Genomic DNA, 24,302 nt, shown 5'->3' on the forward strand with positions numbered 1-24,302 from the left:
TTGTTAATCACTTGGATTTGACTTAAAAACGTAAAAACACAATATAAAACAATATTTAATGTTCAAAGAATGCAAAACTAAAAATAAGAAAGATTAAGACTAAAACTTAAACAAAATAAGGGGGGATTGGATTTGGACGAATTTACTAAAATAAATACTTGGAAACAAAACAAATTGTGAATATGGATTTGACGGAAATGAATGGATGGGAAGCTAGCTAAGGGGTTCATCTCCACACATGTTATACTTGCATACAAAACGATTTCTAATTACTTTTCAATAAACCATGAATTCTCAACGCCCCGGGTTAATTAGGTCCGCTTAAATTAACCGTCAAGTTTTCCTTAAGTTAATGAATTGGATGATTGCATACGACAATCCAAAGCATTCCTCACAAGTTCCCTACATGAATTGCATAATAGAGATACAAGCAAGAATCATTAAGCATCATGAAAACTATAAGTGTTGACGAGGCATTCGTTACTATGATTGCATGAAACTTATGCCAAGAATATGTTTAACGCGATTGTTTATAAGCAACCTCCACTACTTGTGAATATAAGTTCGTAACTATTAGGTGAAACTCACTTATATTCTAGCGTCATATTCATGCATGAAAATTAAGTGTGCACTCTCAATAAACATACATAAATAAGTTATCAATCAAACAGTTAAACAAATTGAATCCACAACTTATGAAACGTAATTAAAAGTAATCAAATCATATTACAAACATAAACATAGTTTCGAATCACCCCCTAGCTAAAGGGGGTTTATTTCCTCATAACTTTGAAATCAAAGAAACACCTAAACATTCCAACAACTCAAAACTTTGAATTGTATGAACGTTTAAGCACTCTTTTCTTCCATTTCTCATACGTACAAAACAAAGAGAATTAAAATGAAACTTTGAAATCAAAGAAACACCTAAACATTCCAACAACTCAAAACTTGAATTGTATGAACGTTTAGGCACTCTTCTCTTCCTCGTTGTTGTAGCACAAGGTTTAAGGATAGGTTGGTTGGGGGGATGGAAGTGTTGGGGAATTATGGAAATGGATGAGGATTGGTGGAAATGGAAGATGGTTTTTGGATTCTAAGGGAGAAAGGAATGTGTTTGTGGTGTGTTGTTGTGTTGTGAATGAGATGATTTTTGAATGAATGAATGCAAGGGTATTTATAGGAGGAGTGGAGATGTATATGGCTATTTGTTTAAGGTGTTTGTGGTTGCAATGATGAAGAATTGCATGTGGAAATAAAAGGGAAAATGTGGTGAAATGATGAAGTAGGAAGGTGGAAATGCATGTGAGATGTTGGAAAGGAAATGGGAATATGAGTAGGCCATGGCATGGGAGTTGTTTTGTTGGTGTAAATGTGCCATGGTTGCAATGATGAAGAATAAAGGATGCATGTGGGGTGGAATTGAATGAATGCAAAGTGAATGAATAATGAAATGAGTTAAAGAGGGAGAATGTGGTGAAATGATGAAGTAAGAAGGTGGAAATGCATGTGACTTGTTTGTGGAATAAAGAATGAATGGTGGAAATGTGAGTGAATGATGTGCATGTGTGTGAATGCATGTGTTGATTTAAAGAATAGGTATGCATGTGAATTAGTTTGGAAAGAGGTGGGTGTGCATGTGAGATGAAATGCATATGTTTGAAATGTGTAGATGATTATGAGTATGATAAATGATAAATGAATGATATGTGGTGAGTGATAAGTGAATGGAAATGATAAGTGATAAGTGAATGGAAGTGATAAGTGAAAGGTTTGATAAGTGATAAATGAATGATATGTGGTGAGTAATAAGTGAATGGAAGTGATAAGTGATAAATGGACTAGTTTAAAGGGCTAGGGTTTAAGTACATAGAATGGGCCTAAAATAGGTTGGTTTGCATGGCATAATATGTTTGATTGGGCTAGAGGTTTTCCATGGCTCAAAGGATTTGTTTGATTGGGCTAGGCCCTTTGTTTGATGTCCCCAAAGAGCATACAAGGCTTCAATTTCGTCCATCCTCTTTGCTCCATGATTAAGCTATCCAATCCATGCCCAAAAGTGCCCCAAATAGCCTCAAAATGCACTTTCTTGCCCCCTAAGCCCTTAGAACCTGAAAACACACAAAAGAAGCATAAAGGACTAAAATAACTATGAATTACCAACATAGATGCACGAAAACAAGCTAAGTAAGTCGCCTAAATATGCTCCTATCACAATCCCATAGATTGTCTTTAATGGCTTGTAGATGTAACTAAGTAGTCTCATCCTCACAATCTTCCTATTGATAATGTATCATTGCAAGAATATGTTAGATAAGTCTAAACATGAGAAGGACAACACTTTTAATGTCATAATTCTTCAAATACAAATTGTTGTATGAAGAAATAAGAGTTGCTTTGAACAACCCTTAATCAACACAAACTTTAGTGCTTGTCTCTTTGTTACACGAACAAGGAACTTGAGAAGTAAGCACAAGGGCATGGACACTTTATGTGCCATGATTCTTCACTTACAAATTGTTGTATGAAGAAATGAGAGTTGCCTTGAACAAACTCTTGAAAGTTTGTAATTATGTTTAGAACATAATGGTTGGTTGACAAAAATAGTCCATCAACATGGACTTATGATGATTTTGAATCATTGAGTGTTGAAGTGTTAAACCACTTAACAAGACGGAAACTAGGCAAGGACTTCACCTTTGTGTCCCTATCCTAATGGTTCACTAAGTTTATTGTAAACTATATAGTGAACAATAACCGCACGCTCTCCAAATCGTTTGATGTGTATAACACATTTGAAATAAGTTTCAAGAGAGATAGTGGGAGTTTAGGGACCATGACTATTGTAGTCAAAGGAGAAGTCAAATGAAGAAAGCAAAAATAACTCCAAGGGAACAAACTTTCTTTATGAAAGGATGGACATTGGAAGGGGTATTTGCAAGAAATGTCTTGCAAGTGTCAAGAACACACCTTTCGAAGGTGTTGTAAAATGTTCTTGAATAATTCAAAACAGTTGGTTCTTCTACTTGAATGCATGATTCTGTATTAGTAACTATGTTTTACAATCGTTGTAAAAGTGTGGCTAATAAGAAGTAGAAGATAAATGAGAGAAGAGAAAGTACTTCACTTTCGAAACGTGAATCAAATATAGATCTCTGCGAAAACGGATTGTACTTAATTCTTCATATGAACTACCAAAGAAATTGGAAAAACCAAAGATTGTCTTTACGTCCCAATTTTAAAGGAACATAATTCCGTCACAGTTGTAGAGATGGATGAATGTTTTGTTTGACAAAACATTGTTCTTTATTAATGAATGATTAGATTATGGTAATCTAATTAATTGTCTCTGTAGTAGAGATGATGTGGTAGTGTTAACTGTTTAAGAATATAACGATGCTTAAAATGCAAAAGGTTGCAAGGTAGTGACTAATCCCAACTGAGTTGTGATACCTCTAAAACATAAGTTACGAGTTGGTCATAGATGGATGCTTTGGATCGTTAGATCCGGATCCAATACCTTCTTGTTAAAATTGTATAGAGGCGAAATGTTCGAATCTTTATTCTTTTGGAAAGAAGAAAGAATCACAAAGTTGTTTAGGTTAATTCACTTAGATGTTAGTGGCACTTGTCCACAACATAATACTACTCATGTTGTATGACATTCACCTAAAATCACTCTCGGTTGGACTATAGTTTATTTTGAATAAACACAAGTCCGAATACTTTGCAAAAGGTTTCAAAGAATTCAAGAAATGTAAGTAGATGAGTAAGACGTCTAAAGTATTTACCTCCTTAGATTTGATCCAAGGAAAAAGTAACACTTTAGATTAATTTCCTTGAAAAATATCAAGGAAAGTAGCATCGTAAGATAATGAATTTCTCCATTAGGAGAAGAATGAACATAAATAAGATTTAGTTCGTTCGACATTATCAATTACCCATATATATGTGATATATACTTCTAAGACAACCTAGTTCCTATACCACAAGCTCCAAGGTAGTCCAGAAGGATTTATAAACCGTCTCAGTTGAATGGTTTGGACATAATATGGGTTTCCGAAACCATTATTAAGATAGTCTTGATAATATATGTCTAAAACTATAAATCACAAGACAAGTTAGTTGTAGAGATCCATCCATCATGGATCTTAGCAAGCTAGTGGGAGCTATAAGCGTCTTATGAGAAAAGATCAATTGTTTGATTTCTCATAAAGATGTAAATGAATCTTTTGTTTACTAGGTTTAGAAAAGATTAGTGGGAGTTGATCATATTCCTAAATTTGAATATATATACATGATATATATTAATTTTGAAAATGAAAGGAATTCTTCATCATTAAAGTTATGACTTTAAACATTCTATAATGATAGAATGTATATGGGAGACATAGTCTATATACATGGGATGAAAATCTATAATGATAGATTTCAAGATATAATTGGATTATATCAATCCCCAAAATAGACAAGAAATGCTAGGAAGTTTCTCATATGATGATAAACTTCAATTAGAATGACAATTCTAGTGAGACTAGAAAGTTGTTCTTCTCAAAGGGAATGTATCCTTTGACTCCCAAAGAAATAATGCGTAAATAGAATCCTTTATGCATACGCAGAAAGGTGATTTATGTATTTCATATTGTATAAAAAAAATTGATATAAGTTGTACCTAGAACGGTACAAGATGATATCAGTGCAAGCCCAGGATCAGAACCATGGCAACTGTCAAGTGAATCCTTAGGTATTTAAGAAATACTAAAGATGGATTCCTCAAGAATGAGGAAGAATTAAAGTAACGTAATGGAAGCGTAAATGTATTAGATTATGAATCTAATCCATCATAGAATATCTCTTCATTATGAATGAAGTGATAATGAGATATCTCTTTATTATGACTAAAGAGATATTTGGGTGGAAACGTTAAAAGTAAATGACTTTAATGTATTCCATCATCTATGCAAAATATATTGCCATATAGAAGCTTACAACATTGTTGTTTGGATGGGAAAGTTCATTCATGAACTCTCCATTCGGTTCCAACCAGAAAGTGTATGACACTAATGGGGCGATAGCTCAAGCCAGGGAATCAAGGTCTCATCAAGGTCTGAACTCAAATGAGAGACTGAACCACATGATTGAGAATCATGTATAATGGTGACGTCGTTATTCTCAAGGTTGCTTCTATGGATAACATATAGATATCCATTGTCTAGGCCTACTACTCAGCCATTTATGAAATGACTACAGAAGAGGTATCATCACTGATGACTAAGCTGATTGGCTCTAGTGCAAGTGGGAGATTGTTGGAAATGTGCCCTAAAACCAATCATATGATGATACTTTATGGACATTTCACATGTTAAACTAATCTAGTTTAATATTAAGGGCAAACATTATTGTTTGAGCCGTCTCATATAAATGTTATATGCTTAAACGATAAGTCCAAGGAATATGTGATTGGAAGAATGCGATCTAAAGAAGTTAGATTCATGAGACCATTCTTTCGTTGACACATCCTAAACGTTCCTGATCATAGGATTGTCAATTGGGCATTGACAGTCCGTTAAGATCAGTACGTGCTATGTCTTCTCTCAGGGAGAGTGACTAGTCTCGAGTCATTGGTGTGTGTGACATCAAGACAAGTACGTAGGTGCTCAATAGAGAATGAGTTCACTGAACACGATCAACGAAGAGTTCTCATATTCATGTCACATGAGAACTCATGGTTGGGATAATGCAAATTAGTCTTTTGACCTGAGGCATCACAGTTGTCTTGTGGTGAGGTCCTTAATCTTTGATTATGTCAAAGTCACTCCATCAGGAGGGTGTCCATGGCATCGTTGGGGTTAAGCCACTTAGCCATGGAGGCAAGTGAATGCGCAACAAGGGATCTCTAACCTTCAAACTGTTTGAGGGAGAATACTCTATGATATAATTAAGAATCTTTGGCCAAAGTATGAATGAGATTTAGGAATGTGTTCCAAATCACATTCAAGGTAATCATATAAGCACAAGACTCACATTGGATAGTAGACATGAATAAACTATCAAACCAAACAATGTGGTCAAGAGTATTGTATTAGAGAAAGACCGTATTGCATTTGTAATCCTAAAACTGAATAGGTTCTCCACCTCTTCTGATTAGCTTGGGTAACCATGACATGCTGCTAGGCGTCAACCATGGTTTGTGGAAGCCCTAAAAGTGTATTATCACTAACGGGAGAATTGAAAGTAAGTTTCAATTCACAATCGATTAGAAAGAGTTTTAATCGCCCACTGCCTCGCTAAAAGGAACCTAATGGATCGTTCACCGAGAAGGTAGAGTTTGAAGAAACAACGGAGATGAGTAAGAATAATTAAATGGTTTAATTATTTATCTAAGGCTAGGATTAATTAATATGTTAATTAATCAAACGAATAAGTTCGTTAAAGACCTCGGGTTAGTTTTGGGCCGTAAGGCCCAATGGGATTTGAATGTCAAGCCCATTAACTCAAGTTGTATGACAACTTGAATAAACAAAGGGCTTGAAAGCCCAATAAACCCTATAGGCTTGCCATGTTAGAAGAATAGGGCTTTTGGTCCATTAGGTCACTTATTTGAAGGGACTATATAAAGGACTTTATAGCCTAAAATTTACATATGGTAATTTTTGGGGAAAGGATGAGAACACAAGCTCTCCTTTCTCTCTAAAATTTAGGCCACCTTGGAGGGATGATCTAGCAATCAAACTCCTCCAAGGTCACTCATTTCTTCTTCATTATGCCTTGGTGATGAATAATTAGAGGTTCTCAATTTTGGGAACTTGGAGAAACCTTTTCATCCATCCAAATCCATGGATCTAAGATGCAAGGAATGAAGGCCCTCTCTTTGGGTGATTAGCCTTTGCTTATGCAAAGAGGAATCTACAAAGGTATTGATTTCTCAACTCACTTTGTTTTGAGTTGAGTCTTGGTTCACCTATCTACTAGGCTTTGAATTTCATGGGTAAATGTTTTGTTTTAAGTGCATACAAGCATGATTCCGCCTTTAATTGTTAATTGCATGCTATTGATGTTGCTTAAATGAACATGTTTTTCACAAATATTCCTTCAAATATGTATGAGATTTAGAAAGTATTCCAAATCACATTCAATGTAATCATATAAGTAAGAGAATCACATTGGATAGTAGACATGAATAAACTATCAAACCAAACAATGTGATCAAGAGTATTGTGTTAAAGAAATACCGTTTTGCATTATAATTCTGAACACCTCTTCTGTTTAGCTTGGGTAGCCATGACATACTGCTAGGTGTCACTCATGGCTTGTGGAAGCCTTGAAGATGTATAATCACTAAAGAGAGAATTAAAAGTAAGTTTCAGTTCACAATTGATTAAAAGAGTTATAATAGTCCACTGCCTTACTAATTAGAACCTAATGGACCGTACACCATATAAGGTAGAGATTGATGAAACAACATAATTGAGTAAGGACAATTAAATGGTTTAATTATTTATAGCTATGATTAATTAATATGTTAATTAATCAAACGAATAAGTTCGTTTTATACCTCGGGTTAGTTTTGGGCCTCGATGCCCAATGGGGTTTGAATAGTCAAGCCTAATGACTTAAGTTGTATGACAACTTAAATCACAAAATGGCAAAAGGCCCACTAACACCTAATGGCCAGCCATAAAGGAGAGTTTGCCTTAATTAGATTCATGCCACTCAAGTGCGTTGGAATAAAAGGAAAGTTATAGGCCAAATTAGAGAGAAAAGAGTAAAACACAAAAGCTCTCTCTTCTCTTAAAAGGCCGGCCACCCTAGGAAGAAATGCACTAGTATCCATTTCTTCCTAGGTCACTCATCCCTTCCTTAATGTTCTCCTTGGTGTGGAAACTTAGAGGTTCCCTTTCTTGAGAACTTGGAAAATCCATTCCTCCATCCATATCCAAGAAGTCATGGAGCCAAGAAGCAAAGTTCCTCCAACCATGGAGCCTAGGAGCAAGGAGACAAAGGAAAGAAGGCCCCCATATGGGTGAATATCCTTTGCTTAACAAAGAGGTGCTTCAAAGGTATAAAAGTTTCTCAACTCTTTTCTTTAAGATTTGAGTTGAGTCTTGGTTCACCACAACTACTGGTTTAAGTTTTGTTTTAAAGTGCATAGAAACATGCTTCCACCATTTAATCGTTAAATGCTTGTATTATATTGCTTAATGAACTTACACTATGTTTGGATGAGGGAAATAAACTTGGAATTTGGATAAAAGTCAGAATTGTAAATTGACATGCATCAATTCACTTGTTTGGGTTCATAAACATAAAAATTTAGAATTTCCGCGAGATAAAAAAACTTGGAATTTGGAACCTCCAATTCCCAAGTTTAAATTCCATGTAAATAGGTGTCATTTCCCAATTTTATGATTGAAAGTTTAAAAATAATAAATTCTGCGTTCAATTCTATTGTTCTTTTAGATTAACCAAACAAGAAAATTCACAAATTCTAGAAAATAAAATCCCGTCATTTCAATTTCCGTTATTTTAAAATTTTTTAGTAATCTTAAATTTCTTCATCCAAATATAATGTTAGTTTTTCACAAATTTACCTTTATATCTATCGCCATAACAAGTAAGAAAATATTGTTTGATTTTTTTTTTTTTTCGTTTTCAAATTTATAATCTTCATGGAATTCCTTTATTTAATTCAGCCATTATACTATTTTGGATTACTCTGTGTATTTGTTTTTAGACTAGGTTAAAATAGAATTAAAATGCGATTCCTTTGATCTAAAATCACTTATCGTTTGGTTTTTTTTTTTTTTGTTCGTTGCTTCCATTTGCACAAAGATGAAGACATCTCGGACACCTTCTGTGATTTTAGAAAACTTGAGGGTGAGATCTATGTAACGAAATAGTTGTTTGGAAAGTTGTAATGGGATGCCAGTCTTTTTTTTTTTTTTCAACTGATTTGAAACCATGTTTATCTATTTATTTATCCATGTTTTGTTTGTATTGGATTTGTGGCATGCTACGCACACGCTTTAGGTGTTCACATAAATTTAGTGCCTTGACCTCGCACCTTTGTAAGTAGTTATCAAGTTGACAGCCTTACCTAATTTAATTGATATGTTTCTATTTCCATTTTGTTAATTTATATATTTATAACAGCTAAATGTTTTGAAAATTTAGTGTATTGGTGATTCTTTTTTAATTAATCAATCGTTCAGAATATAGTGCATTGAAAGATATAGGTTTTTTTTTTCCTTTGTTTTTTTATTTTATTTTTTTATTTTTTTATTTTTTTATTTTTGGTTCTCCTTTCATTATATATATATAGGGGGCAGATCCGTCACCATATTTTTTACACAAGATTTGATACAAATCTTAGATCATTAGTTTCTTTTATTTAAATAATTTTGCATTAGGTTTTTTAACTTTAAAAAAAATGAATTATTCTCCCCTAATCTCTTTCTTCTGTTTCCTATCTTTTCGTCCTTTGCATATTTGTTTGCTCCCTTTCTTCTCGAGTCGTGCTCTCTCATTTTCTTTTCTCTACTTCGTTTTTCCTTTACAAGTTTTTTTCCTCTATCCTTATAATCACATGTCTCATTGCACTACCATAAGGCCATGAACCCAACTTAAGTAGCAAAACATATATATATATATATATATATATAATTGAGTAATTTGAATTGTAAAGAATGAATACTTCATTCACAATGTCTATTTTCCGAAGGTTAGGTAAAGAACCTAAAACTTGGCAACATATTATTTGAATTTACATTTTATTTCAGGATGTTCAGAATTTTAATTTTTCTAAAATCTCAAAAGTGTTAATATGGCTACATATTTCACATTGAGTCTAGGATGCATGGACACGGACACGGATACGGCGATACGACACGATACGACACGGGGACATGTCAAATTTCTAAAAATGAAGACACGATACGTCAAGGATACGGCAATTAAAAATATATATAAATAAATAAATATATCTAAAATATTATAAAATAAACATTCAAATTTATTACTCAAGTTTAAATTTATTTCAATAAACTCCTAACAGTTAGAAAGATAGTCCATCCAACAAGCAATTAGTCTTCAAACTTGAAAAATTAAAATGAAAATCCAAACGAAAATTAAAAAAAGCAAAGTCTCATTCAACTTCCACATTCATGATGTCTCCTCCAGTAACTAAAGTAGTCTCCAATGACGGTTCATCAAGTGAAAGGTTAGCTATTTCAAGCATCCCAACACTTTCTTCACCCAAGTTTTCAAAGCCATCTCCTCCAACATCCCACAATTGGGTAATACCTTCCTTGTAGGTTGAGCTATTCCTTGATAAAAGACAAAGATTATTATGCACAAATACCAAATCCTCAGCTCTTTGTGGTGTAATCTTGTTCCTTCTTAAAGAGTGAATAAAACTATAAGTGCTCCAATTTCTTTCACAATAAGAGGAGGAACAAGGTTGTCCAAGTAGCTTCAACGCTATGGATTGGAGACTAGGTGTAGAAGCTCCATGGACAATCCACCACATCACTGGTTCCAAATGAAATCTATCATTCATAGAATCAATAGCTCCAAAGTCATTCAAGCACATAGAGAAAGAGGCATACTCCACATTGATATTTCTTCTAATTTCCTCATTGGAAAAGTATCTCTCAAAGCACTTTTTCCTTTCAATTGTAAGTTCAACATCTCGGTGTGGAGCAAGACGACTAGGGTCTTCTTGGAGCCATTATGAACTATAATACCTAAAATAAAAGAAATAACAGTTTAAAAATGTACTCATAAAGCTAAAAATTAATCTAGAAGAATTTATAAGTAAGTTAGCAAAATCATTACCTTGGATTTAATGAATGTGCCAAACAATGAAGTGGTGTGCTACTTTTAGTCCATCGCTCCAATAAAATGCGATACACCGCATCAAAAAAGCTGCTTTTTTCATGTAATGCCTTGCGCTCATTCCTGTATATAGCAGCTTTCACCTTTTCAATCATAGCATCCCACCACTCATACACCAAGTGAAGACAAGGTTTATCTGTGTCAGCCATTCTAATAACCTCATATATTGGAGCTGTAAAGAAAAGAATATAATCAATCTTCTCCCAAAAATCCTCATCCAATATCTTTTGCTTCACCATCATTGCTTTAACCAAATCATCTTCTTTGTACAAAGCCCAATTCAGGCTAATCACCATTTATTGTAAACCTTCCTTTATTTCCTTCAATCTTCTAAGCATCACAAGTGTGGAAGCAAATCTGAAAAATTTAAAAATTAGAACAACTTATAATTAAATAAGGAAAAAAAAAAAGTGGAGAAAACAAACCTTGTTTCGGCAATGGAAAGTAACTTTAGTTTGCAATGTTCATTAAACATGGACAATCTCATGCTATGGTTCATAATAAAATTTTTTATGGACCAAGCATCACTAGCAATAGTTGAAATCCAATTGCAGTCATCATAGGAAACTTCTGCTTGTTTCGGAGTACATATACTCTTCAAAGCAAGATTAAGAGTGTGAACAACACAGGGTGTCCAAAAGATATGGGGATAGTGGGCCTCAATAAGTAACCCAGTAGCTTTACAAACAGGGGCATTATCAGTGATCACTTGAACAACATTTTCATGACCAATTTCTTTAATAGCTTCTGTAAGAAAGTTGGCAATACAATGATTGTCTTTGTATTCACCTTCACAATTAATTGCTCTCAAGAACATTGGCCCACTTTCACAAGCTGCCATAATATTAATAAGTGGTCTCCTTTGAGCATCTGTCCACCCGTCACTACAAACACTTACACCTTTAGTGCTCCATGTGCGCTTGATTGGTTGGAGGCACCGCTCAATGTGACTCTTCTTTTGTTGCAGAAGAGTAGTTCTCAGTGCGTTATAACCTGGTGGAACATACCCTGGAAGTGTAGAAGCACGAACATATGAGTTCCGATAGTGCGGATTTCTTGCAAGGTTAAATGATAAGCCACCTGTATAAAACATCCTTGCAACTTCGGCATCACATTGATTTCGAGCCTCCTTGTTAAAAGCTTTACTAAGAGGCCCACTTGTTCCCTTTCTCTTCTTTGGATCAAGATTTGCTTCAGGTAGATCATAACAGAATGAACCAGTATTGGGCAACGAAACATGTTTAGGAGCAGAACTCTTCAACTTGTATTCACACTCTCGAACTAACTTATTCATTTCCGCAAGAGTTTCATCAGTAACCTTGTTGTAAGGCGCGATCCCATTTCCAGACATTTTTAACAAATGAAACTTGACCCTAGAGTAGGATCCTTTATAAGTTTTTTGACAATAATTGCACTCAAATTTAGTATTTCCTCCTCCTCTATTTCCCACTTTTTCGAGCTTTTTGACATACTTCCACAGCGAAGCATTATAATTTTCAACAATCTCATCCAGATTAGCATTATCATTCACATGATTATCAGGGTGATTCATTTTCCTAAATTAACAAACATATAAACAATAAAAGTCAATTCATCGTACAATTGTATAGACAAAGACTAATACATGAAAAATTTATATTAACTTAAGAAATAAAAAATGCATCATGAAAGCATATACATAAAATATTATAATCTAAATATCTAGAACACTGTATTCCCAATTTACATAACAGATTAAGCTAAATATCATGAAAGCACAATAATATCTAAAACAATGTATTATAATCTAAATATCATGAAAGGCTATTCCAATAAAAAACTGTTGGCGTAAGGCTGGAATCTAATAATAATATTATATACAAAAAGCAAAAGGCCCTTTTCCAATCAACACTCATTGAATCAGTCAAAGGCTCAAAGCAAAAGCCTTTTAGCTTTGAAATTAAAAACAGTCCTTTCAGCTGCTTTTGCTTCGAAATTAAAAACAGGAAAGCAAGCTTCCTTTCACCTTCAAAAGCAAAATAGGAAAGCAAGCTTTCCTTTCACCTTCAAAAGCCTTTTAGCTTCGAAATTAAAAACAGGAAAGCAAGCTTTCCTTTCAGCTGCAGAGATGGGTTCTGCTTCTAGGAATCAGATTGAGCTTCAAAATTAACATAGTGAAAACGAAGTCGAAAGCTCTTACCAGCAGTTGCAGACGGAGACTATGGAGACGACGAAGCAGTTGGACGGAGACGACGGAGCAGTTGCAGACGACAAGTCTGATTTCTGAATTCTGAGGTTTGAGTGAAGAAAAATAGGTAAATCATTATTTTATACCCAAAATCGTTTTGGTTTTAGCCAAACAATCGTTTTAGTTTAGCTAATTGGAATCAATCACGATTCTGTGCGGATTTCTTGATTTATTTTTTATTTTTTTTTCTTCTAATTATCCTCTGATTTAGTTGGATTATCCTCTGATTTAGCTGAAAACGTATCCGAAAAGTGTGATACGCGTATCTCGACAGTATGATACGCGTATCTCATCAATAAACAACGTATCCATTCATTCTGATACGTATCAGGCTCGTATCCACATGTATCCTATGCGTATCCATATCCCTGCATGTCAGATACGGGATACGGTGGCTGTTACCCGTGTCCATGCATCTTAGCATTGAGTTAGGGTCTGCAGTCAAATAATTAATATCATGTGATGCATAAGCTTATAGGCTGCAACAATTTCAATTATTTCTTCAATAAATGGATGGTTCCTGGACGCAATACTCTGTTGCTAGTTAGCTAAGTTGTGCAACATTTTATATGGATTGCGATTCCGTATGTGTTCAAAACATCCAAGGGTTATAAGGAATCGGGTCTGAATAAAGAAAACAAAAGTTTAGCTGGTGTAGAAATATTCGATCACCAAGATGGAGAAGAAATTTAAAAACAAAGCAAAAAAAATTAGAAAATAAGATAGCATGGCAATGGGAGGATGAATGGAAAAGAAAGAGGGGGAAATATCTGTACATAGGATGAACGATGAAGAGGAGAAGAAAGAGCCAAAGGAGAAAGGAGAAATTGGAGAAATTAATGAAAAAACAATAAATGAGATAGGAAAGAGAATATAAAAATCTTAATTTGGTTTATAGAATTTTATTCCCAATTCATAATTATTTGAATAAAGAAAATTAATTGGATAAATTAGATTACATCTCAACCATTAAAAATGTACACATCATTTGATGATCCAAGACTTGTGTTAAACCTTTTTTTTTTTTTTTGTGGTGCCATATATCCGCCATTTATGTATATGGGATATGATCAAAGGACAAACATTTTTACACTCCTTTATAGCCTTTAGATCTTATAACGTTCAATGGTCTAGATTAAGAGTGTTGTGAAGATTTTTAAACATTAAATGATTTTGGATGATTATGTGGATTATAAATTTATAAGTAATAAGAAAAACACTAATTTGAATTAATTAGAAATACCAAATAAAATAAAATTGAAAAAAATAAAAGAAATCAAAATTTAAACTGATAAAAAAAAAATATAAAACCCACAATGAAGAACACCCAAGAAGGGTGAGGAGGCAGACACTACTATGAAACCATTTATTAATGTCGTTATGATAACCGACAAGAAATGTATATTACTGTTGGATATTAAGCAAAATTCAACAGAAAATGGATGCAGTGACGGATATAATAAGCGACAGAATTGCCAGTGTCAAGAAATGAATTTTCTGACAGAAAATACTATCAAATCGACAGAACTTGTATCAGATATAACCAATAGAGAATATATTAATAATGAATAAATAAGAGCATTTTCTGTCCAATAAAACTGACAGGGCACAATTTTGAAATCTGCTCAATTTAAAATATTCGTTTTCTCGTTTCCTTTACGTACAATGTCCTCTCATTTACAATGCTTCTATTCTTGATTGTGTACTTCACTTTTCGTGTGAATGCAAAGTGGTAAAGCTTGGGCGGTGCAATTGCTGGCAGCAACCAAAGTAAATTTAAATTGACAAATCCATTCTTAATCCGTTAAAAAAAATATTTTAAATTTAATTGAATACATTGAATTTGCTTGAATGTTTACACCAAGCCAAACCAAATCTGAAAAATAAAGTGAAAGAAACAACAAACATTTGTTGACAACTTCATCTTCCTCAAAAGACTTGCACCTCATCCCAGACTTGCTACTCACAAACAACTTCATCTTCCTCAAAAGACTTGCATCTCACAAACAATTTCATCTTTCTCAACTTCATCACAATTATTCAGGGCAGCATGCATACAATAAAAAAAAAAAATACACGAGTATAATGAAGACTATCAGATATATGGATACAGAGACCATGCTCATTTTGGGTTGAGCATTTATACCTATATTTATGAGATCTGTGGAATCATGGTTGCCGCTACTCATTTTTCTTGCAAATCTAAAGTCTGACGTTGCTACCATTCCTTGTGTTTGACATCATCTCCGGTCATCGTCTACAACACAAGCTCATGGACTAGGCTTGAATTTCACTATTGCATTTGTGCTGGAATTAAGAAATTAATGAGGAAACAAGATCGATGCATTTTACCTTTATGCGTCGGCAAACCGAGACAGCTAAAATAGGTAAGCTAGGCTCAGGTCTACGAAGAAATGAAGGTAGATCTGTGTTCAGGTTTGCAGGTTTCAGAATATGGAGTTGTAATACGAAACCAGAGAGAACTGATGGATGCTTTCGGCTTGGATGGATTGGTTTGACAGAAAAGATGGAAGCTTTGGTTTTGATTGCTGGCGGGTAAGGTTTTTCTGAAAGCAAGAGGAATGGAAGAAATTGTAGGAGAAAGTGGAGAGAGATGGGGTAAACAGCGCATGAGAAAAGGGAAGTTGATAACTCAGCTTATATACTAACTTGCTAGGGTTTCTCTCACACAGGAATCTGAATGAACAACAAATTGAAAAACTTTTGGCGTAAAAATAATAAAAAAGTCAATTTCTGTTGTTTATAACTGCCAGAATACTAAAATAATAAAACAGTCAATTTATGCCGGTTATAACTGCCACCATTAATTTAAAAACCACCAGAATAAGTTAAAAATATTTAAAAAATAATAATTCAAAAATACTGGCGGTTGCATCCGACACTAAATATCTGCCAGGAATTTATGTCGAATATAACCGACAAGATTTCATTGTTATCCAACACTAACTGAAAGATGTGTCGGATATCTTTTATCCGACATAATGGCTTATTAAACTGCCACCATCATCCGACACTTAAAGCTAATATTGTAGTAGTGAGATCAATGTTCTCGCGCCTTCACTACTTGAGATACTCTAATTTGATTGATACGAAATTTTGATGCACACTAGAATGAATCAAGCTTTTAGCCTCTTGAATCTTCTTAGGAAAAAAAAACCCTAAGTTCTAAATTTTCAACCTTTGACTCCTGGATTTCACTTTTTTTTTTAATACAGTGCAAAATGAATGGTTGATGAGTTTGTGGCTGCATAAATCTCAATCCTGCTTGGCTCGATAGGGTTTTGCTATGGCGGTGGCAAAGTGATTGAGTTGCTAGCCTAGGACAAGGGTGGTTAAAGTCAAAGCAAAATCCTAAATTATTCTCAAAGCAAAACCCTAAATTCTAAATTTTCAATCTTTCTACCTGGTATCATGTTTCTTCTATTATAATTAGGGTTCTTCATTTGAAGGAAATAAAGACTTTTCATATAGAAGTTGCAGACCTTTTTGGCAAAGATGGAAATAGAAATTTTTTTTTTGTTTTTGTTTTTTTTTTCTTTTTTCTTTTTTCCTTTTTTTTTTTTTTTTTGTTTTTTTTGTTTTTACACTAGAAATTTCAAAGTTTGATTATTTCTTTTTTAATTTTTTAAATTTAAATTTGTGTTTACCTTATTAGTTATAATCTATATCATCATCCAAGTCATTAGCCTCCAAATCACTCTTAATCAAGATCGATGGATCTTATAAGATCTAAAGGCTATAAAGGAGTATAAAAATGTTTATTAAAATCTTTGTCTCGTGATCCTATCTCCCTCTTTCTCTCTTTCTCTTTCTATATATATATATATATATATATATATATATATGTTGTGGCCTATATTTATTTGAGGGGTGCGGTATAGAGAGAAAGAGAGTGGAGAATAGGCTTAAGGAATTGTGTGTTAATTCCCCAGTCCTTGTGCCTTTATTTATAGTATTGAGAAGGAGATAAACTTGCCCTCCAAGTAACACAAAGTTTATTAAGAAAGATCTTCTAGATCCCAAAGGATTCCTAATCTATCTCTACTTAGGATTTACACAATCCTAATATTGATTAGAACATATGTCACAACACTCCTCCTTGAGTGTGCAAATACTCAAGTAGATGGCACATCATTTAGGCAAATGTAGAAGTAGTTGATGACGTTGTCTCATCCAGTTGGCACAAGTAGCGAATGCGAGTCTCAAAACAAACAAAAGAATGCATGGGGGGTAAAACTCACAAAACCTTGCTATGGCAAAACCCAAGGTGGGACAAAAGCCCATAGTCAAAGGAGAAAAGTGAGAAGTTGCATTAAGTCAAAACTATACGTCTTGACGATGCAAGTAGGACGTACATAAAGGTATGAACAACCCAGGATAGGTGCCTCGTCAAAACCTAGTCAAATAGCAGTGGGAAAAATGCTCTTCATCGTACGAAAAAGAGAAGGTAAAGTGAGTATACTTCTGGATACTACCCCTGAGTTTGACAAAACTTCCAAATGAAATTACAAGCATCGCAAGTGAGAAAGTTACACATACCAATTCCTTGGACAAGCTTCTGGAAGGTAGACTTCGGCAGTGACGTCATGTAGAGGTCGACAAGGTTGTCTGGGATCAAACTGCTTGACTTCAATCCTCTGATGCTCATGCTGATGTAGACACAATATGTTTAGAGTTGACTTGTTGGGATGTATTATGATTTGGTCGATACATGCAGCGTTGTCTTCATGGATCATTGTTTGGACTTAAAAATAGATGAAAAACGTAGGGATTTTGAATATGCTCAACAAGAGTTCTCAACCTATATCTCTCACGTGATGAGATACAGTGAGTCTTGGAAGGATTTAAAAGTTTCACAACTAAAGGTTTATCAGGTTGACCTCCAAGATAATGCGGTGTTCCTTAATGGTAAAGACATAACCATGCAAGAACGTACCTTGTGCGGTCAAATAGATGGTTTGATTCAACGAATCCCACAAGGTAGGCATCATTCTTAAGATCAAGGGGTGTGATCTATTATGAGATGCATAGGGTAAGCCCAAATCCGTAGTAACGTAAAAACGTCTTTCACACCAAATTTGGTGATAGCTTGTAGGCACAATGTTGCTTTATGCCAAAAGATTATTAGCACATAAGATGTCTGATTCTAGCGCATTGAACTAAGTACAACAAATGCTAATGGTACTTAGATATGGTTGCCTCATGTTCCAATATAGAAACTTATGCTCTATACTCTCCATAAAGGTTTCATTTGCATCTAGCGTACAGACAATCAGGGTATACTCAGATGTGACACCTTCTGGGTCTAGTTCGACTGGTGAACCAAAATACCATTAGAACTAGCTCGAAACTTTAGATCGAGGTAATGTCGAGTTCTCCCAAGATCATTAATCTTAAAGTCCGACTTTAGGTGCGAGTTAGTTTTCTCAACTCTAGTAATTTCAGATTTTGTACACGCAAGGGCATATATCCCTAACTGATCAAATATTCACTTAGAGGGGTATACCACATCTACCTGGATAGTTCTGCATCCGCAAAGTGAATGCCTCATTAGAACCAAAATGGTGTTCTTGTGGTCTGCAACTATTTGAATCAGTATATGTAAGCCTTTTGGAAACTCCATGTAGGTTTCGTACCAGGATCCCAAAGATACTACAACCACGTTTATAATGCTGCAATCAATCACATGGCGTATGAAAGAAACCTTGCACCACAAAGCGTCATATCCCACAATTTCATTCATCTCATTCGTCATCAATTGATTCTTCTAATTGACCAATTAGTTCTACATCGACACTAATCAATGAAACACAATTTGTTATTGTTGCTTTTCATTTGTGTCAGTAGTTACCATATAAACGAAACATCATCTATGATAATCTCATTCCAATTCCATATCTCATCCAAACTAGTATACTGAATCAAAAAATTCATGTCTCGGGAGTAATTCGAATTTAATCTCATGACATGAAAATGATTTAGACAACGATTGAATGGCAGATTTGTTTGCGCCACATTCCTCCACTTATGGGGAAGTGAATCCTCGATCCGAGTAATCTACCACGTTTCTAGCACATGAGAGATTGATTGGCTAACTGCCAATGTACAAGGGTCAGCCACAGTACTATCCTGCTTTTGGGATAAAAGTCCATTGTACATTTGGTACATTCATCTTTGAAGGCACATTTGCAGCTAGTATATGTGATCTCGTCACTTTTTCTAGATCAGAGGAAATGTCTAGTTATACTCTAACGATCTAGATTGGGATTGAGATGAGATATAGTAGGGATGTCCACTATAATTCACGTCGTTCTTTTAGGAATGTTGACGTTCTTATCTCCCACTAACGTCAGAAAGATTGTCTCATAAAAGTGACAATTTGCAAAACGAGCGGTAAAGAGATTGTCTGTCAAAGGTTCTAAGTAACAAATTTTAGAAGGAAAATCATAACCGACATAGATTCCCATCCTTCCCTAATGACTTTTTTTTTTTTCTATTGTACGTAAGGGCTACACAAATGGCACATAGACCGCACAACCAAAGACCCGTAGATACGATATGTCGAGTTCAGATCTGATAACCAACTGACACGCGCTTTATAAGGTTGGGTCGTGATAAACCTCGGGCGGACCAACATGGTTGCTTGCAATATTGCATGGCCCCAAGGAGAGACCAAGAACTTGGTACGTATAACCAATCGATTGCGTAAGCATTTGAAGGCATTTAATGAATGCTTCTACTAGGTCATTCTGGGTATGAACATGGGGTACTAGATGTTCAACTTTAAAACCCAACCGACATGCAATATCCATCGAAAGTTTTCGATGTAAATTCTCCAACTTATCCAATCAAATAAATGTGATCAGATAATTAGGGTTGTGAGCCCTGAGCTTGTTAATCTAAACCACCAGTGTGGAGAATACAGCTTGTGGACAATAGCCACACGTGTGACCAACGTGTAAAAGCATTAACCAATACTATAAAGTATCTAAATGGTCCACAAGGTGGTTGAATCAGTCCACAAATGTCCCCTTTGAATCCTTTGTAGAAAAGGTGAAGGGTGTTAAGGTATAGTATGCGTCCAGGTATGATGTCTTTACTTCTAGTAAGATGATGCCGAAAACGATGCATCATGGATCATCCTAGATATCCCAAACGTACATCCATAGCAAAAATTCCTTTGAAATCGCAGGATTCTGGCGGGCCACATAGTGGACCTGAATGGGTGTAATCCCCTCGTTAAGCGTTCTATCTTCTCTAGAATATGCTTCTAGCTATATTAGTAGGAAGTGCAATATGGTAATATGCCAAGGAATTTTTCTCCATTTTCTACATTGGTTTCAATATGGTAATAATACTCTCAAATATCCTTAAAGCTCAAAAAAGGCATTCTTTCGAAAAGAAGTGAGTAAAAGGCTTCCCTTTATGGTAAAATTAGTATCATTGAGATAATATAAGATAGTTTCATGGCCCATAATCAGGTTGGATAACCCTAAAAGGTTGTCAGGGGATGATTAGGTATGAAGTTAGCATAGAACTAGACAGATAACTTCCCCACAAAACATACCTAAGCATGAGTTAATTGTAGTCACATGTTGTAATTTTCGTTAATTAACTCTTTATTCAAGAATAATAGTGACATCCAAACACCAATCTTAAATCCGAGAATAAAATAAATTGTTCACAAAGTAAACCAAATATACAAGGGGGTTCGGCCAATACGGCCTTCAATGTCAAATTTCGCTCTTCCAAATGTGTTAGGTGGAGCAAAATTAGTCTCACAGATTGACTATGGGAATGGTACTCCTCAACAACATTGGTAAAAGCACATAAAACTGCATAACCAATGATCTATTCCGTCAAAACGAAGTTAGATTCTACAGGGTTAAGGTTTAGGAATACTACCCCGTATTCTTGAAGTTTTAGGTGCCAAAGATCATGCTTCGGGTGTGATACCACCTCTTGGTGGGCCTAATTCTACCATATGTTGTAAAACAAACTCGAAATTAAATTGTATGAGAGAGAGAGAGACATACCTAGACTTGGGTTCGGTAGGTTCCAGCTGAAACTGGATGGGTATGTTCAGTAGCTTCTGCAGAAGCAAAGCAATACCGTTCGGTGCACCTCTGCCAAAGCAAAGTATGCCCTTCGGTGCATCTCTGCAGAAGCAGAGCATGCATGGGTATATCCTTGCCAAAGCAAGGCACCACCATTCGGTAGACTCCAGCCGAAATTGGGTCTATATTGTTTAGTAGCTCCTAGCCGAATTGTTCAGGTACCTTTCTCTCACAAGTATGGTACCAATCAAATCCGATAATTTAGTAAACTTCTGCTCTCTATACTGCTACTTCAGGAGCAATATAGATATAGAAGGACGAGAAAAATTTTCTTCCAGTCAAAATTCGATCGGACATAAACTTCGGAATTGTACCTATGCATGGAGGTAAAAGTTTCAATCATGTTTTGTTTCAAGCAAGAATTCATCTTCACATGATTTGAAATGGTCCATAGTGAGTCAAAGAGCCATGGAGTCCTCGGCAGTGAGATACTTCCATTTGATATGCTTCAGGCATAAGTGTTCGAATAAAGATCATAGCGGAGGCTTATCCAACTCTTCCACACCATAACTGGCTACAATGATTTTGCAACCAGTCTTAGTCAAGTAGGGTTTCACGTCTCGTATCCACATAAAGTAGTTTCTTGTTTGAAACTTCCAAATCAGTGAAATCGAACTTGTTACGATTCGACAATATGCTGAATGGCGGAAATAAGAATGTGATTGATGTTTTAGGAAATAAAATTTTCATAAACAGCAAAGTTAGAACATGCAGGTTCTAAAACATGGTTTGATTTAAACGGATTTAAACATGGAGAACTTCGGGTTTCAACATGAGTGTTGCGCATTAAGAAATTTCAGGTTTTTATGACACTTTTCTGAAACTTCAGGTTCGGAAGTATGAACCAAAGCCAAAAATGTTTTAGGCGATTAAATTTGGTGGCCCAAAATGGACCAAAGCCACGAGGCTAAAATTTTGAAAAAAATAAAAAATAAAAAAAAAAGAAAAAAGAAAAAAGAAAAGGTCCACAACCAGAATTGGGCTAGGAACATCTCGGGTGGAGCAGGCTAGGCCTAAATGATGCGAGAATTATACGCGCACAAATTAAACCCTCTTTTCGTCAATTGTAGTAAGTATGTAAGTAGGGATCGTTCTGGACCGGGGATTAGGAGGGATTGCTAAAACCTTGGAAACTGACTCAAAAACGTAAAAACAATATAAAACACTAAACTAGACTCAAAGAATGTGAAACTAAACGTTAAAACACTAAGACAAACCAAAAGACTCAAAATGCTTTAAAAACACAAACTAAATTGATTTCTAACTAAATTGAACAATAAAGTAAAGGGGGATTGGATTTGGACGACTTTAAACTAAAAATGGAAACTTGGAAATAAAACAAATTGTAAATATGGATTTGACGGAAATGAATGGATGTGAAGCTAGCTAAGGGGTTCATCTCCACATATGTTATACTTGCATACAAAACGATGTCTAATTGCTTTTCAATAAACCATGAATTCTCAACGCCCCGGGTTAATTAGGTCCGCTTAAATTAACCGTCAAGTTTTCCTTAAATTAATGAATTGGATGATTGCATACGACAATCCAAAGCATTCCTCACAAGTTCCCTACATGAATTGCATAATAGAGATACAAGCAAGAATCATTAAGCATCATGAAAACTATAAGTGTTGACGAGGCATTCGTTACTATGATTGCATGAAACTTATGCCAAGAATTCATTTAACGCGATTGTTTATAAGCAACCTCCACTACTTGTGAATATAAGTTCATAACGATTAGGTGAAAATCACTTATATTCTAGCGTCATATTTATGCATGAAAATTAAGCGCGCATTCTTAATAAACATTCATAAATAAGTTATCAATCAAACGGTTAAACAAATTGAATCCACAACTTATGAAATTCCAACGAAAGTTAATCAATTCATATTGCAAATATAAACATAGTTTCGAATCACCCCCTAGCTAAAGGGGGTTTAGTTCCTCATAACTTTGAAATCAAAGAAACACCTAAACATTCCAACAACTCAAAACTTGAATTGTATGAACGTTTAAGCACTCTTCTCTTCCATTCCTTATACGTACAAAACAAAGAGAATTAAAATGAAACTTTGAAATCAAAGAAACACCTAAACATTCCAACAACTCAAAACTTGAATTGTATGAACGTTTAGGCACTCTTCTCTTCCTCGTTGTTGTAGCACAAGGTTTAAGGATAAGTTGGTTGGGGGGATGGAAGTGTGGAATGGAGTGGAAATGGAGAAGATGGAGAAGGGGAAGTGTTTGTGTATTACAATGGAAAATGAGATGATTTGGTGAATGGAATGAATGGGTATTTATAGGAAGAGAATGGGTGTTAATGGATGTTTGTTTAAGGTATTTGGTGGATGGGAAAAGGTGTGGATGGTGGGAATTATGGTGGATGGATGGTTTAGTGGATGTAAAGGATAATGGGATGGTGTGGAATTAAAAGCTAAAAAAATGGGATAATGGGCATTTAAGTGTGAATGGAATGGTGGGATGCACTAATGGAAATTATGGAATGGAATGGTGGGATGCACTAATTAGGAGGAAGAATTAGGGTGAAGGGCTTAATGCATGGATTTGGGCCAATTAGGGTGAAGGGCTTAATGCATGGATTTGGGCCTAAAATGCCCCCCTTGCATGGCAAGGGAAAGGACTTGGGCTAAAGCCCACGGCAATGACTCTAAAATGGGCTAAGGTTAGGGTTTAGGTGCGGCATAGGCTTAGGGTCCACAAAGAGTTAGGGTTTAGGTCATCTAAAAGCCCAAAGCCAAGAATAGAAACTCACGACAATGGAAACCTCCAAGAATAGAAACTTCCAACTTTAGAAACTTTGGTTACCAATTCCGACTTCCTTGCTCTTCACTTTCATTTCTTCATTTCTTAAGCTCCTTTGACCTTCAACCTCGTTCATTCCTCGTGCTCCATTTGCATACACCACATTCCAGCTCAGTTTTGCTCCAAAAGCTCCCAATTGCATCATTTCATGTAATATGTCCTTTAAACCTGAAAACACATGAAAGTAGCTTAAAAGACTACTTTAACGAATA

At 35.1% G+C, this 24,302-nt stretch overlaps 1 protein-coding gene across 1 annotated transcript; it reads right to left on the minus strand.

Annotated features, from left to right (window-relative positions):
• Positions 1-11,192: 11,192 nt before the first annotated feature.
• LOC108865906 lies at positions 11,193-21,320 on the minus strand. Its single transcript, XM_018643613.2, has 4 exons — positions 21,181-21,320; positions 13,076-13,165; positions 11,322-12,452; positions 11,193-11,253 (listed from the first exon to the last, which is right to left on the minus strand). Exons 1-4 carry the CDS (start codon positions 21,318-21,320, stop codon positions 11,193-11,195), a joined length of 1,422 nt encoding a protein of 473 aa, XP_018499129.2.
• Between the last annotated feature and the right edge of the window lie 2,982 nt (positions 21,321-24,302).

This window comes from the organism of the source record quoted next, unplaced genomic scaffold (assembly GCF_019419815.1).
Source record: "Pyrus x bretschneideri cultivar Hongxiangsu unplaced genomic scaffold, Pyrus_bretschneideri_v1 Contig58, whole genome shotgun sequence".
Taxonomy (NCBI): domain Eukaryota; kingdom Viridiplantae; phylum Streptophyta; class Magnoliopsida; order Rosales; family Rosaceae; genus Pyrus; species Pyrus x bretschneideri.

Excerpts from the sequence above, each read along its gene's own strand:
- LOC108865906 (XM_018643613.2), bottom strand. The coding sequence starts at position 21,320 with ATGCTCTGCTTCTGCAGAGATGCACCGAAGGGCATACTTTGCTTTGGC. Across the intron at positions 13,166-21,180 it reads CCTACCGAACCCAAGTCTAG|AATTCAGAAATCAGACTTGT; the intron begins GTATGTCTCTCT and ends CTCAAACCTCAG. Across the intron at positions 12,453-13,075 it reads GTCTCCGTCTGCAACTGCTG|GAAAATGAATCACCCTGATA; the intron begins GTAAGAGCTTTC and ends TTGTTAATTTAG.